Below are 15,042 nucleotides of genomic sequence, written 5' to 3' on the forward strand. Positions count from 1 at the left end.
TCCGGATGTTAAAAAAATAGAAAATTTAGTATTAAAAATTATAATTTACTTTCTATAATTTTAAATTATAAATAGTAATAATTTATATTTTTTTAAATTAATAAAAATATCCTTATAACTTTTTTAAAATTTAAATAATACCTTAAAATAAATAAATAAATATATATATATATAATTTAATAAATATAAATTGTTAGTGCACCCGCCTATTAAAAATTTTTAGAGATAATCTATGAGCAGTAGACCGACCGATCTTAATTCTATTTTTAAAAATTAATAGAAATTGACATTTTTTTATTTTTTTATTAAGTTAAACTATATTAATTCATTTTTTAGTTAAAATAATATTTAAAAAATAAGAGCGTATTTCTATACTTTTAAAGTTTATAAATATTTTTATTATTAACTCGTCTTGTTTAATTAATTTCAATAAAATTTAATTTCGATTATTTTTATGTTTTTTTTTCAGACAAAAATCAGAAAAAAAAACATATTCTAAAATATAATGAAAACCAAATTACATTTCTAAAATAAAATTTTAAAAATTATATTTTGTTGATTGATTCAAAGTCAAGGTCAAAGTCAAAGTCTCCTTAACTTATATATTTTTTTTTTCTATTAAAGTTGATAAAATTATTTTATTGTCCTTTATATTATTTATTTTGGTATTCCTTTTTTTATTATGATTAAATTTATATATTTTTTTTAAAATGATTATGATAATAATCAATAAATTCTAACCATACATATTATTATAATGTTGTTAGTTGCAAAGTTAGGTACATAGTTAGGTACATGTAACCGCCCAGATTTACCGCTTGCAAATATTGTCTTTTTTGGGCTTTTCACTTTCGGCGCTAGCAGATATTGTCTTTTTGGGGTTTTTCACTTTCGGGCTTTCTTTCAAAACTTCCACACGGTTATAAAAAGGTGTTTGTTTTCCTCCCCAACTAATTTGGGACATCACAGTACATTTACACATTATTGTTCTTTTAATACAACGAAAACAAATTGAAAATAATTTTAAAATTTATAGACCTCAAATATATATTATCAATTAATATACGAGAGGTTTTGGATGTTTGATGATGGAAGTCCCACATCGGCTAATTTAGGGAATGATCATGGGTTTATAAGTGAGAAATAGTAACTCCATTGGTACGAGGCATTTTGGGGAAGTCCTAAAGTAAAGTCATAAGAGCTTATACTCAAAGTGGACAATATCATACCATTGTGGAGAGTCGTGTTCGTCTAACATGGTATCAGAGTCATGCCCTAAACTTAGTCATGCCAATAGATTGGTAAATCCTCAAATATCGAACAAAGAACTCCAAAAGAAAAATGAGCCAAGCCTCCTCGAAGGCAGTAAAAAATGACTAAGACTCCAAAGGAGTCGAGCCTCGATTAAGAGGAGGCGCACTTTGTTTGATGGAAGGAATGATCATGAGTTTATTATAAGTGAGAAATACTGACTCCATTGATATGACGTCTTTTGGGAAGCCCTAAAGCAAAGCCACGAGAGCTTATGCTCAAAGTGGACAATATCATACCATTGTGGAGAGTCATGTTCGTCTCACATTGATAGATATATAATTTAATAAATTAAAAAAAAAAATGTATGGGTATTTTTAAATCCAACCGTCGGTGTATTTTTTAATATTTAATTTAAACAAATTAATAATAATTTATATTTTAAAAAATAACTATAAAAGTATTTTTTATTTTTTTAAAAAGTTATTATCGAAAAATTTAAAATGTGAAATACAGTCTTTTTATCATTAAAAAAAAAAAAAAAAAATCTTATAATGGTGAAGGGGTCAATGCTATAAGATTTNTCCCGGCAAATTCGATTCCAAATTCTTTAAATTAAAAAATAAAAACAAAAAATTAAAATAATAATAATAATAATGGTAATGGAGCAGGACGCCGGCGGCCCCATTCGCCATTTCCCATGTTGGGAGAATCAAAATGCAAAATGCTGAAGAAATCATCTCTTACTAATTTCTATCAATTTGTTAGCTCCCTCTTGAATTTGGCCTCTCTCCATTTTTTTCCTCTCAGGTTTGTTTCTGCCGCACGAATCGCTGAAGAAATCTTCTGATACTGATCTCTACAGCTTCGGGACGGCGAAATCAAAGCAGTAAGGAGTGTAGTTCTTGAAATTGGAATCTATTCGTAGCTGCATTAAAGGAAGTTGGATGAAGTGCGATTATATTTGAATTCAAGATAGTCGACAAATTATCGTTATACATATTCCATAATCTGTAGTTTATCCTTTAATCGATCTTATTTGAAGATCCTGTTCTGTTGAAGTTATTTGTAAATTTTATTTTTATTTTCCTTTTCCCTAAATTTGGAATTCGTTTGATTGGATTTGAAATCCGACGATGTACTATCCGCACCCGCCGCCGATGCTGGTGAACTGCTCCAGTTGCCGGACTCCTCTCCAGCTCCCGCCGGGAGCTTCGTCGATTCGCTGCGCTATATGCAGGGCGGTGACGCAGGTCATGGACCCACGCTCCGTCCCTCCACCGTCGTCTTATCAAGCGCCTCCGCCGGCACCGTCGCCTTATAACCACGCGCCGCCGGGACCTCCCGCCCATCCGCATGGCCGTAAAAGGGCTGTGATCTGTGGGATCTCTTATAGGCACTCGAGACATGAGCTCAAGGGTTGCCTCAACGACGCTAAGTGTATGCGTTATCTTTTGATCAATAAATTCCGTTTTCCAGAAGATTCTATCCTCATGCTTACAGGTATTTTTGCCCAACTCTCTCTTTATCTCTGTAGTTCATCACGAGATATACAGTGTATTGCATGTTGATCTTGAACGTTTTAATTTTTATGGAATACTAGAACTGTCTTGTTCTTGGTACTTCTGATGGGTTCGTTCTAATAGGAATGTTCAAATGGGAACTTTTGTTTGCATGTATTGGGAAGAATTAGGAGCCCCAAAGGGCGGCGCATTGGCTGGGGTTCCCTGTTTTAGGCTCGCAGTCTTTGAGTTACTCAAACCTAGAGGTCACGTTTTTAATCTTAGGTTGAGCTTAATAAAGAACAACTTTGATGTCCCCAAAGATGGACTATGGGGCGGGTGTGGTCTTAATTGAAAGAAAGAAAAGAATCAGAGATTTCATTTTCACTTGTGTGTTTGGACCTCTACGGTCATGTTGAATGCTGAGGTATAATTTCTATCTTCCTAGCCTTGCACCGTTTATTGAGTAGACAAACAAAAAAAACATATTATAGTGAGAAGATTTATAAGTTGAAAGTGTTGAAGATGGTTGGGAGAGAGTTCCACGTTGGTTAATTTAGGGAATGATCATTGGGAGGGAGTCCCTCAAGTGTCGAACAAAGGGTGTACTTTCGAGAGAATTGTTGGGAGGGAGTCCCACATTGGCTAATTTAGGGAATGATCGTGATTTTACAAGTAAGAGATACATCTTCATTGGTATGAGGCCTTTTAGGAAAACCAAAAGCAAAACCACGAGAATTTATGCTCAAAGTGGACAATATCATACCATTGTGGAGGTCGTGATTCCTAACAAAAAGTGGTAATATTGTGCTTTTAGAAGGAAATATCATGGGTCGAACCTCAAAACTTAGCAGCATCGTACGTGTTAAATCCCATGTTTCTTGAGAGTTTGTCATTTGTTAGTCTGATTGGTTGCCTAAGTTTAAATCAGGGGAGCTTTCTAACTATTGGTATGTGACAAGAACTATCTGCGGCCTGTGTGCACCTTGGAGAGTGCTGTTGTCCATTTATGGTATGCCCCAGATACTGTTATGAAGGTTTATAGTTGTAAATGGGGTAGGAGACTAACTGCGAAGTAGTTTGAAGAATTTTGGGGCCTCTGTAACTGATCTCACATGAGAGAGTGACATCGGTAGTATTTGGTAGAACAAACTGATAGTACGAAGTTAATATAGGTCTAACATTTGTTAAGACACGAGTCAAACACTTATCAAGTATAACTAAATAGGCATATAATAATTTAGGACAAAAGTTATAAATTTTGAGAGTGAAATGCACCCAACTAGTTTTCTTAAACCTATTAACTTTGAATTTCTTTCTAGTATGAATATGAAATATATTTTAATAAATGTGTCATTGTTGTGTCTGTGTGAGATCCCACATCTGGTGGAAAGGGGAACGAAACATTCCTTACAAGGGTGTGGAAATCTCTCCTTAGTAGTCGCGTTTTAAAATTATGAAGTTAACGGCGATACTAACGGGTTAAAGCGGACAATATCTATTAGCGGTGAGTTTTGGCTGTTGCAGTCCATGTCCTAGATATGTACAAAATGACGTGTCACCATGTCGGTGTCATGTTGTATTCTTGTCCCTCATCTGTATCCGTTCTTGTTAGGGACAAATCAGATTTATCCAATTTTCTATTCATATTGGAAGAGAAGAACAAATCAGATTTATCCAATTTTCTATTCATATTGGAAGATTCTCTTTCATGCCATTCCAATGTTTATGATCTTTGTATGATAACATATCTCTAGTTTACTTACATTCATTCTGGAAAATGATATGCAGAAGAAGAAACTGACCCCTACAGAATTCCCTACAAAAACAACATTAGAATGGCATTGTATTGGCTAGTACAAGGTTGTCAACCAGGTGACTCCTTGGTTTTCCATTATTCTGGTCACGGATCTCGCCAAAGGAACTATAATGGCGATGAAGTTGATGGATATGATGAAACACTTTGCCCTTTGGACTTTGAAACTCAGGGAATGATCATTGATGATGAAATTAATACGGCAATTGTTAGACCTCTTCCTCAAGGTGTAAAGCTTCATGCATTCATAGATGCTTGCCATAGTGGAACCGTACTAGATTTGTCATTTCTATGCCGAATGAGCAGGTTGGTATTGCATAATTATGTTTATGCTTTTTAGCTGAAAGTAATATAAGATGTCGATGTTGCTCTCACTGAAGTTTCGAGCATATCGATAGTCATAACTATTCAAAAGATCTAGATACGATAGAAAATAGTAGCAAACGGTTGTCATTTCTATGCAGAATGAGCAAGTTGGTACTGCATAAATATGTTTACGCTTTTTTAGCTGAAAGTAATATAAGACGTCGATGTTGCTCTCACTGAAGGTTTGAGCATATCGATANAAATCTAGATATAATAGAAAATAGTAGCAAACGGTTGTCATTTCTATGCAGAATGAGCAAGTTGGTACTGCATAAATATGTTTACGCTTTTTTAGCTGAAAGTAATATAAGACGTCGATGTTGCTCTCACTGAAGGTTTGAGCATATCGATAGTCATAACTGTCCAAAAGATCTAGATATGATAGAAAATAGTAGTAAATGTTGTTATCATTTCTATGCAGAATGAGCAGGTTGGTATTGCATAAATATGTTAACGTTTTTTAGTTGAAAGTAATATGAGACGTCGATGTTGCTCTCACCGAAGGTTTGAACATATCGATAGTCATAACCGTCCAAAAGATCTAGATCTGATAGAAAATAGTAGCAAATGTTGTTATCATTCCTATGCAGAATGAGCAGGTTGGTATTGCATAAACATGTTAACGTTTTTTAGTTGAAAGTAATATGAGACGTCGATGTTGCTCTCACCAAAGGTTCGAGCATATCGATAGTCAAATAGTAGCAAATGTTGTTAATCCTGGATTCAGCTTTTCATTTATTGTTTTTCCCCTTTGTTCATAGGAGTGGACAATACAAATGGGAGGACCATCGCCCGCGATCTGGAGTATGGAAAGGAACGAGTGGTGGAGAAGTTATTTCTTTCAGTGGCTGTGATGATAACCAGACCTCTGCTGATACATCTGTAAGTCACACTTCATTTCATAATCCACAATTCTTTTTATCCCAATCGCATTGCTTTAATGTCAAGCTAATTACTTGAACTGGCACAGGCTCTGTCAAAGATAACATCAACAGGTGCCATGACTTTCTGCTTCATCCAAGCGATCGAGCTCGGACATGGAGCTACGTATGGGAGCATACTGAACTCGATGCGAAATGCTATAAAAAATGCAGGAGTTGGTGGCGACATTGGTGGCGGTATCGTGACGTCGCTGGTCACCATGCTTTTGACTGGTGGGAGCGCCATAGGTGGTCTCGGACAGGTACTTCAGTTTTCATGGTAGATCATCTGGTTCTGTAAGAGTTCCATGTTTGAGGTTGCATGAATGCATACAATCTAACCAAACAACATGATAGTATATTGTTATTAAGAAGTTTAGTTCAAATCTCATTTGAGTTGAATTGCTTCTAATCGTTGGGTATTTGCAGGAGCCACAATTAACCGCGTGTCAACCGTTCGATGTTTATACGAAACCTTTCTTTCTGTAATTTCCTTTTCCTTGATTGACTTACAAGATGATGGTTGAAGATTACATTTGGAGGAGGACTATGTCGGCCTATTTTCTCTATTTGATATATGGTCGTTAGAAATTTATGGCATGGAAAATAAGGCAATTCAATCGATCACTCGAGAAGCCGTCGATGAACAGCCTATAGTTTGATATATATACTTTCAATCAAAAAAACATATTTGAAAGTAGGACTAATACGAGGAAGAATCGTAATTCCTAAATGATATGAATCCAACAACTGATCACTTCCTTGTACCTGAACGAGCAATTACAAGAAACAATGCAAAGAAGATTAAGTATCAAATCAAGAAAATGATGGAGTGGCTGACATTAGAAAGTAACTACTTGCCATGGGTAATTGAACTACCGATTAAGACAATTCATGAATGCCTTATTTTCTTCAATTCATGAATGCCTTATTTTCTTCAATTCATGAATGCCTCATTTTCTTCAATTTGTATTTAATAGCATTTGTAGTTGGTGGGTGAACTTTATTATGCTAGGGTTATCTTTTAGGCCTAGGGTTATCTTTTGAGCCTATTGAGAGGCATGTAATATTTATGTTTGGAGATGAATGATTGAATACAAACAAAACTTTCGTGTTTTCTTGATACCTTTTTGGTGTTATTCTTTTTCAAACCTTGCATTCATTGAATTAGTTTTGATCAAGCTAATTTTAGAGTGAATTGTCTTGGTATCTAAGAGTGACCATCATAGATTCCAAGTTCGATCTAAGAGTCATTTATCTTATAACCAGCTCTTGGTTGGAATCAATCCGTTAAGTCAGCTTCTAACCAGCTCTTGGTTGGAATCAATCCGTTAAATTAGCTTTCTCTGTGAACGTTTTGCAAATATTCTAGAAGGACCTTTAGCTTTGCAAAAATCTAGCAATCATTAATTCCTAAACCTTGCATAGCGTCTCCTGATCTACTCTGGATTGTTCAAGAGTGTGTGATTTGATAGTAAGTTGTCGATTAAACAATCTTAATAAATTTAAACTTTTTTAATAAGCATATAAAAAATTTACTTTTATGTCGGTTAAAAAAATATTAATGACATAAAATTAAAAATTTTCGATCCTACTTAACATTTAAAAATGCAAGAATTTATCGATTTACAATAACTTTTTTAAGTTTAAGAGCTTAATAAATATAAACACGAAAATTTAGAAACTAAATTTGTGTAAGAGACTAATACATGAACAACACAAAACTGTTGGCTACTATTGTAAACAAAAATTGATGTGTGAGAATGGATGACAAAATTCCCATGAGCTTACTATAGCCAAGTAACTAACTAACTAACCTAAAATCACAACATTTTGAAAGAAAAAAAGAAAGAAAGAACCTAAAATCACAAATTAATGAATTCCTTCTATCTTGATTTCACAAAGTTCTCTGTGCAAACTAAATAAATTTCTCTAATTTTGTTGATTTGATTGGGTATGAAGGCCGAAAACTTTCCAATTGTAGATTAGAACTTTGAAGAATTTCATTCACAAAAATCTGACCTTTCTCCAATTGAACTGCCTCCAGCACGTTTCCAAGAACATCAGCTGCAAGCCCAACTTCCAAAAGACTTCCAGCCTCCTCTCCACCTTCCTGTATAAACTTCCCAATTTCTTTCAATGGAATCAAGTTTTCCCAGATCATGTTTGCCAGTAATCGTCCCATAAATTCTGGAGCTTTTGGGGCGTCGTTGACCGCGTCCTCCAGAGTGGCAAGAACAAGTTGGATTCTGGTAAAATGATGCATGAGAGTAAATAATCGTGTTCGAGAAAGTTGCGAGGAAGAAAAGCATGTTAAAAATATGCTTTTGGTCCCTAAACTTTAATACGTAGCAATTTGGTCTCTATCGAACAAAATATTGTTAAGGTTTAATGAGATTTCTTATACATCCAGATCGATGAATTGATTAGAGACTTACATATGCTTACAAACTATAAAGAATATGCAACAAAATTTGATGATTTTTATGATTTTCTATGGTAAAAATATAATTATTTCTTTTAAGGAATGAATGTACCATCCATAAGAGTAGAAAGATTCAGAATATTTACCCTTCGACAAGTTGGAGTTGAGTCAATGTACCATCCTGTGATTTGGTGAGGCTAACAAGAAGCTTAGCTAAAAGGTCCCTTTCTTTGTTTTCTCTCTCAAATGAGTCTGTGACCCAAAGAGAAATCATGGATGAATGAAATCCAGGAGAATTCAAGTCCTTGATGCACAGAGTAACTTCTTTCTCATCTCTAGCACTGAAAGCAAAATTGATTTACTTTTAACTAAGAACAACCAGAAGAAGTGAAGCAACATTAAATGGTATAAAATATGTTTGGATGGATATTCGTGATTCAAGAAACTTTCCATGCAAATTGAATCAAGAACTTGAAACAATATTGGGATAGTACCTGTAATATTCCCTAATCGCTGCTATGGACTTGTTTCGTAGACGTTCTTTGGACATAACTTCAGAATGACCATTCGGTGTCGAAGCTGGCTGTTCACATTTGATTGACTGAGAGCTTCCGAGGCTGCTATCAATGTTTGCCAATTGCTTATATCCATTGGCAATACCAGGTTCCTGTGACAAATTTCTTGAAGGGGTGTCTCCTTTGGAGATGGAACTTAAAGCAGCCGGCATTCTGTGTGTGTTATTACCAGTCGGTAACGGAATGGATGAAACGGATCGTGGCCCTTTAATGGACATTCCTCTAGCTAAATGACCCTGGGGACCCAAAGTCATAGCATCATCACTAATAAGTCTTCGGGGCAATGGACTTGGGAATGCCTTGGCCTCAAAACGAGTGTCTTGAATGCTTGAACCACAAACCGGGGGTGTCGAACCATGAAAACCACCAGCCTGAGCATTAGGAGAAGGCAATAGTGCAGACGCTCTAGAGCCAAAATCCATGGATGTTCCTCTCAATGATGCATTGATTCTAGGACCACGGCCTAATCTACTCGTTTGAGCTTGACGTTCTTGAACGGCGTCCCTGTGCACCTCATTAATCTTTTTAGGCCCTTCAACTTTTCTCCTAAGTTGCCATTTATTCTTTCTCAAATCAATTGTATCCTTCAACAAGAATCTAACCCTGGATGACAGCTTCATGTTCTTAGATAATTTAGTGATCATCTCAAAATATGCATCCATGTGCTCCTTAGCTTTGGGGTGATCGATCATATCTCCTATGGTGCTCATCAATTTGCACAGTGCTTCAATATCTTCCTCATCAGGATTTTGATATTGACCCAACAATTGCCTGATGCATACATGCATGATTTTCTCTGTTATCATCTTCTTTTTGTAAAGCTCTCCAATTAATCTGATGTTGCCTAGCATTCTTCTGCGGGCCTTTATTCTCTTCTCCTCTTGTTCCTCTGCAGGCTGTTTCATCTCACTGACTTTGTTAACTTCATCATTTTCTTCCTGCTCTCTCTCAAATTCCTCCTGGCACTTGTTTAAAAGCAACCTCTTAAAGGTAATCTTCTGATTATCATCGCTGAAATCGGGTAACTCATCAGCGAGATGAAGACAAAAATCGGCATACATTTCACAGAAAGTAGGCTCCATCAAAGCTTTGTCAAAGATCTGATTGATGACGCCAATTAGTGTCTTAGAACTATCAATATTAACAGCTTTCACTTGTTCAAATAGTTTTTCAAAATTTTGTGGAGTTAGCTTGTTTAGTATAGCCTTCAGCTGTCTTTGTTTGGTCTCTTCCTCGTCAGCCACTTTACCCACTTCATACTTCTTCTCGGCTCTGTGCATCATCTGTAATGGTGTTGGAGGAGAAACTAAACCTTTCAGATGAAAATTAGTATCTCTTTGCCACCTATCAGCATTTGAGTCATTTCTCTGAATCTTTCCCTGAGAGCCAATATGTGCCCTCGGATTCTTTAAAGCGCCATTGATAGTCCATTGCGTAGGTCGACCGCTATCCAGGTGTGAATCCCGCCCTGAAGCAAATAGTCTGTCATCAACAGTAATAGCATGGTGGTCTAGTCGAGCCCCTCCACTTGGCTTATCCATTATTTCAAGATTAGCAAATGTCTTACTGTTAACAGAGTGAGAACCATGGTTAATACTCATTAAAGCCTTCGTGTTGGGAGTGGTTTCGAATCCATCGGGAAGGTCAACGAACTGCTCTGCAAATTTTAAGAGGAAATCTCTGGAGTACTTTTTGGCCATATCTCCACCCCCACCCTCGTGGTGCAGTGCTACTTTTCCTTTGGCCTTGTCTTTAAAACTCTCATCTTTCAATTTAACAGTAGAAACATCAACTGCACCTTCCCAATCATCTAGCTCGAGTTTACCCTCAACGTTCTTCTTGGTCAAGACAGCCTCATCCTTAATGGAACCAGCAGACTCCTGTTTCATATTTAAGCTCCCATTGGAACTTTCTGCAGACATGACAATCTCTTTCTTCTCTTCAGCATCTGCCTTACGAAGAATTTCCTTTCTCTTCTTCTTCCCTCTTTTAGACCTATTCTTCGTCTTATTTGTATCCATAACAGGTTTATCCTCAACAACCGGTATAAAGTTAGGATCACACTGAAAACCTGTGTGCTCTAATCTATCTCCTTCATGCTTCATCTCTGAGAGTTCAGACGTTTGAACAGGAGCAGACTGCAGATCAGCTCGGCGCATTTCAGTATTTTTGTCGCCATCGCTTTGACAAGATGATGCACTAATAAGTGAAGTCTTATTTCCATGAGTTATGGAGTTAGAAAGAACGTTATTGTCCTTTGAACTGTCAACTTCTGCATGAGAACTAACAGGTTCATCCCATTTCTCCAGTGTTTTTGAGTCTGAATCGCAATTACTAACTTCTGCATAAGAACTTGCACGTTCAACACTAAACTCTGCACGGGAAACTTCATTTGAAGTAGACGAACCTCCTCTCTCGGCAGCATTTGACTCTGAAGTTCGTACGGGCTTTCCAATATTAGGACTTTTTGCTATTGGTTGCACAGACCCTGGAGGTACAGATTTAAACAAATGGTGTTGTGCCTGCAGATAAAAACAACTGATAAGAATCAAACAAATCCAGTCGGCAAGAAAGACAAACAAGAACCGTGAGTATAGATGAATATAATCCATAGATCATATGAACAACTGAGCATGAGAAAAAAATGCTAAAATCTAGAGCTTAGGCCAAGCATACTGAAAAACCATCCAAATGATGTAGAGATGACAATGGTGCATGGCAACAGTTGAAAAGAGTTTCTATACTCGTGAAAAATTTATGGAAGCCAGAACCAAAATCACAAAAGAATATAGTCAACGAGTGCCAGAGCTACTTGGGTTACCATTAACACACACATATATAAACCAAGATAGTAGCATTCAACGCATTCTAACCTGGTTCGGTATCAGTTCTTCCGGATTTGAAGGAGCTGAGCTGGTCCTAGGAATCTGAAGTACCAGAGCCCCAATCCTCATATCAGATATAATCATATAACTTATCGACTACTAGGAATTACATTTACAGATATAGTAACGATATCATCAGCATTACTAAATAATCATGGAAAGGATGGCATGCATACCTGAAAACCAGGACTTAAGGATCCAAATTGAAGTGAAAATGTTTTATGCTCTTCTCCCCAGTCTAGAACATGAAAGAAAACTACGGTTAGCATCACAGAACCAACCAAACTAAATGTCATCAAGCACCACGACATGCCAAAACACTCATCCGTCGTAAATTTAAACATAATTATCTTACCTTTAACAGGGGTTGAGGAAGCATTGGTGTAGGAAGTTTTTGAGGTGGGTTTAGAAGTTGCATTATTTTGAACAATCCCGCTCTTGGATTCTGAAAATGCATTAGAAGTTTTTGAGGTCGTTTGAGAAGTTGCATTTTTTCTAACAATCGCGCTCTGGGATTCAGTCAATTTTGCTGGATTGGACGCTGAACCTGCAAGCAATGCATTAAACTCATATATTGCAAAATCATTACACAAAAATGAACAAGAAATGTTAAAAAAAGCCTTACCAAAAATAAAATCAAAAGGAAACAGAAACAATATTGGAAATACAGCATTCACATTGTAATATAAATCAAATGCTGATGACATGATATTACTTTTAGACAAACACAACTCTCCACAATGGTATGATATTGTCCACTTTGAGCATAAGCTCTTATGGCTTTGCTTTGGGCTTCCCCAAAAGGCTTCATCCCAACGGAGAGAGTATTCCTTGATTATAAACCCATGATCATTCCCTAAATTAACCGAGGTGGGACTTTCATCATCCAACAATTACTACATAAAAAGCGATTGAACAGCTTCCTTACGAACGATAAACGGATTTTTTTACTAAAGATCTCGTACCATTCTGTTGCGGATGAACATGAGAACCGTTTTGTCCTCCGCGAGGGGCAGTAGAAACGGTAAAATTTATAGACGATACTCCAGCCCTAGATTTCCGTGCATGTTGTGCGTCGCTAGACTGCTTAAAACTAAAACAAATCGGAACGGGGAAAAAGAAGAAACAAATGAATTAGTACTAAGAACAATGTAGAAAATCAAACAATTCCTCGAAACCTACCGGTAGCGATCAAACCACAGAATTCATATAATATTTCTTAATAAAATTTAAAAAAGAAAGCAAAAACACAAAGCCATTCATAATCGTAACAACATCGCAACGTAATTACCTATGGTTAGAGACGATCGCCGGCGCACACCTGCCGGAATCACCCGACTTAGAATGAAGTCCGCTAGAGTTTCTCTGCTGATTCAAGCTCGATGATCGCACAGATTTCTTAAATGGAGACTCCTCATTCATATCACGCCTTGATTGATTGAAAGACATCTATACCAATCCCTTACTTCCCAATGTATATATATAATTTCAAGAATTCTCTACAGAAATCACCTCCGGCTTTTCTTTCCCCTGCAATCAATCACACACAACCAAAACCATCAGGAACTTCATACAAAGTTGCAAACAGCCGCCATGCATCAAAGAAAATGCAACAACCAAGGAATGAGAAATGCATAAAACGCGAACGAAGAACTTACGCACGGAAAAGAGACGGCGAAGAATCTTCCAGAATCCGAAGTGACAGTGAATGTGAAGAGCAGAGAATTTTTCCGAGAGAATTTAGGTGACAGAGAAGCGCCAGTCTGTTGGGCAACAATGGAGGATTCTAGAGAGAGAAGGACAGGTAGAGTGAGAAAGACGGCTACAAAATTAAGGAGGGAAAAGGAGGGCGTTAAAGGCAAAACAGGGGTCAGATTTTTCCACGTAATTCAAAGCGGATTTTCAATTAGATAATATATTATTAATATTTAACCTAATAATTATCTTTTTTTTAAGATATTTTAATCTATATAATTTCAAATTTATCTCTAAATTAATTAACACAATAATAAAAATACCATAAAAATAATTAAAAAATATGTGAAGGTCGTGAAATATAGATGTCTACATGGCGGGACGGAGACGGAGAAACCTTCTCCATCTCCATCCCCGCTCCTTTTTCATTTCCCACTCTCGCAAAATTTCGCATTTATTTTTACAAGGATCAGGGCGGGAATGGAGATCAGGTTTAAAAATAATAATAATAATAATTATTATTATTAATTAATTTTTTAAAAAAAATGGTTCCAAAATTTTCAAGGGTATAATTTCTATTTTACAATATAATTTTTAATAAAAGATTATAAAAAAAATTAATATGATTTTGTTAACGCATTAAAAAAATTAAAATTTTAATATTACATCATAATCTTCTACGTAAATATTACCATCATATTTATCAGAAAATCCAAAATTCATGGTTTTAACCCTAATTTCCCCGGTTTCAGATTTATTACCTAAAATAAAGTATAATAGATTAAAATAAAATGACCGTCCATTTGTAAAAAGTCAACAAATAAAATATATAAATTCTAATTTATTCTAATTTATAATATATATTTTTATGTAAAAAAAGCAGTAACTAGATAGAGAATACAATCTTCAGTCTCTAGCCGAATTTATCTAACAGTAAAAAATCTCTTTTACAGTCTCTCAATTCTTAGTTTAAACAAAGATTATTTCAAGGAGTCTTACAGCCGTAAATATTAGTATAATATTAGTATAAAGAAGAAAATCTATAAGTTTTACCACAGTTGGTAGATTTTCAATGGGACTGGTAAAATTTTGAGGGTAAAAATGAGTAAATAATTAATTATGAAATTAAAAAAAGAAAGGAGGAGAAGAAAGTAACCTGTTGACGTCACAAGAGAATGGAAAATACTTTTGGTTTCTTGAAATAAGCGGTAATTTTATAAGCTCAGATATTTCCTAAAAAAGAAAGGAAACCAAATAATAATAATAATAATAATAATTTATGAGAGATATTTTGAGTAACAAATATTGGAATTAAATTAATAAAAATATCATTTAATTTTATATTTTATCTTTAAAGAAAATGAGTTTAAATTTTTTTAAAATTATGATAATACTCTTCCACTTTCAAATAATTTAAAAAATATATACTAAACTCTTTTAAAAAATTAAAAAATTAACATTAACATTTATAAAAAAATTATTATTTTTTAAAATATAAATAGTAAGAATATATATTTTTTTTTAAATTAGAAGGGTATTAGTGAAAATTTTAAATTTTAAGGGTATTTTTTTAAAATATTGAAAGTTAATTATAAATATATATTTTT

The 15,042-nt window shown here is 35.1% G+C and overlaps 2 protein-coding genes across 3 annotated transcripts; one reads left to right on the forward strand and one right to left on the reverse strand.

Annotated features, from left to right (window-relative positions):
- The first annotated feature begins 1,938 nt into the window (after window positions 1-1,938).
- LOC111799815 (metacaspase-1-like) lies at window positions 1,939-6,482 on the forward strand. The gene is made up of 5 exons (XM_023683293.1): window positions 1,939-2,754; window positions 4,545-4,875; window positions 5,697-5,817; window positions 5,906-6,118; window positions 6,285-6,482. The coding sequence occupies exons 1-5, from the start codon at window positions 2,388-2,390 to the stop codon at window positions 6,342-6,344; spliced, it is 1,092 nt and encodes a 363-aa protein (XP_023539061.1). The 5' UTR covers window positions 1,939-2,387; the 3' UTR covers window positions 6,345-6,482.
- Window positions 6,483-7,565: 1,083 nt separating this feature from the next.
- Window positions 7,566-13,597, reverse strand: LOC111799683 (eukaryotic translation initiation factor 4G-like). Of its 2 annotated transcripts, none has more exons than XM_023683121.1 (9): window positions 13,403-13,597; window positions 13,032-13,270; window positions 12,706-12,833; window positions 12,096-12,287; window positions 11,917-11,978; window positions 11,729-11,782; window positions 8,775-11,377; window positions 8,427-8,621; window positions 7,566-8,104 (listed from the first exon to the last, which is right to left on the reverse strand). In XM_023683121.1, the coding sequence occupies exons 2-9, from the start codon at window positions 13,187-13,189 to the stop codon at window positions 7,774-7,776; spliced, it is 3,723 nt and encodes a 1,240-aa protein (XP_023538889.1). In that variant the 5' UTR covers window positions 13,190-13,270; window positions 13,403-13,597; the 3' UTR covers window positions 7,566-7,773. The 2 variants fall into 2 exon arrangements, with proteins under 2 accessions (XP_023538889.1, XP_023538888.1); XM_023683120.1 differs by having other exon boundaries at window positions 13,399-13,597.
- Window positions 13,598-15,042: the final 1,445 nt, after the last annotated feature.

The sequence above is a fragment of the Cucurbita pepo genome, chromosome LG08, assembly GCF_002806865.2.
Source record: "Cucurbita pepo subsp. pepo cultivar mu-cu-16 chromosome LG08, ASM280686v2, whole genome shotgun sequence".
In the NCBI taxonomy this organism is placed as follows: Eukaryota; Viridiplantae; Streptophyta; class Magnoliopsida; order Cucurbitales; family Cucurbitaceae; genus Cucurbita; species Cucurbita pepo.

Excerpts from the sequence above, each read along its gene's own strand:
- LOC111799683 (XM_023683121.1), bottom strand. The coding sequence starts at position 13,189 with ATGTCTTTCAATCAATCAAGGCGTGATATGAATGAGGAGTCTCCATTT. Across the intron at positions 12,834-13,031 it reads GCGATCGTCTCTAACCATAG|TTTTAAGCAGTCTAGCGACG; the intron begins GTAATTACGTTG and ends GATTTGTTTTAG. Across the intron at positions 11,783-11,916 it reads CCTTAAGTCCTGGTTTTCAG|ATTCCTAGGACCAGCTCAGC; the intron begins GTATGCATGCCA and ends CTGGTACTTCAG.
- LOC111799815 (XM_023683293.1), top strand. The coding sequence starts at position 2,388 with ATGTACTATCCGCACCCGCCGCCGATGCTGGTGAACTGCTCCAGTTGC. Across the intron at positions 5,818-5,905 it reads AGACCTCTGCTGATACATCT|GCTCTGTCAAAGATAACATC; the intron begins GTAAGTCACACT and ends GAACTGGCACAG. Across the intron at positions 6,119-6,284 it reads CCATAGGTGGTCTCGGACAG|GAGCCACAATTAACCGCGTG; the intron begins GTACTTCAGTTT and ends GGGTATTTGCAG.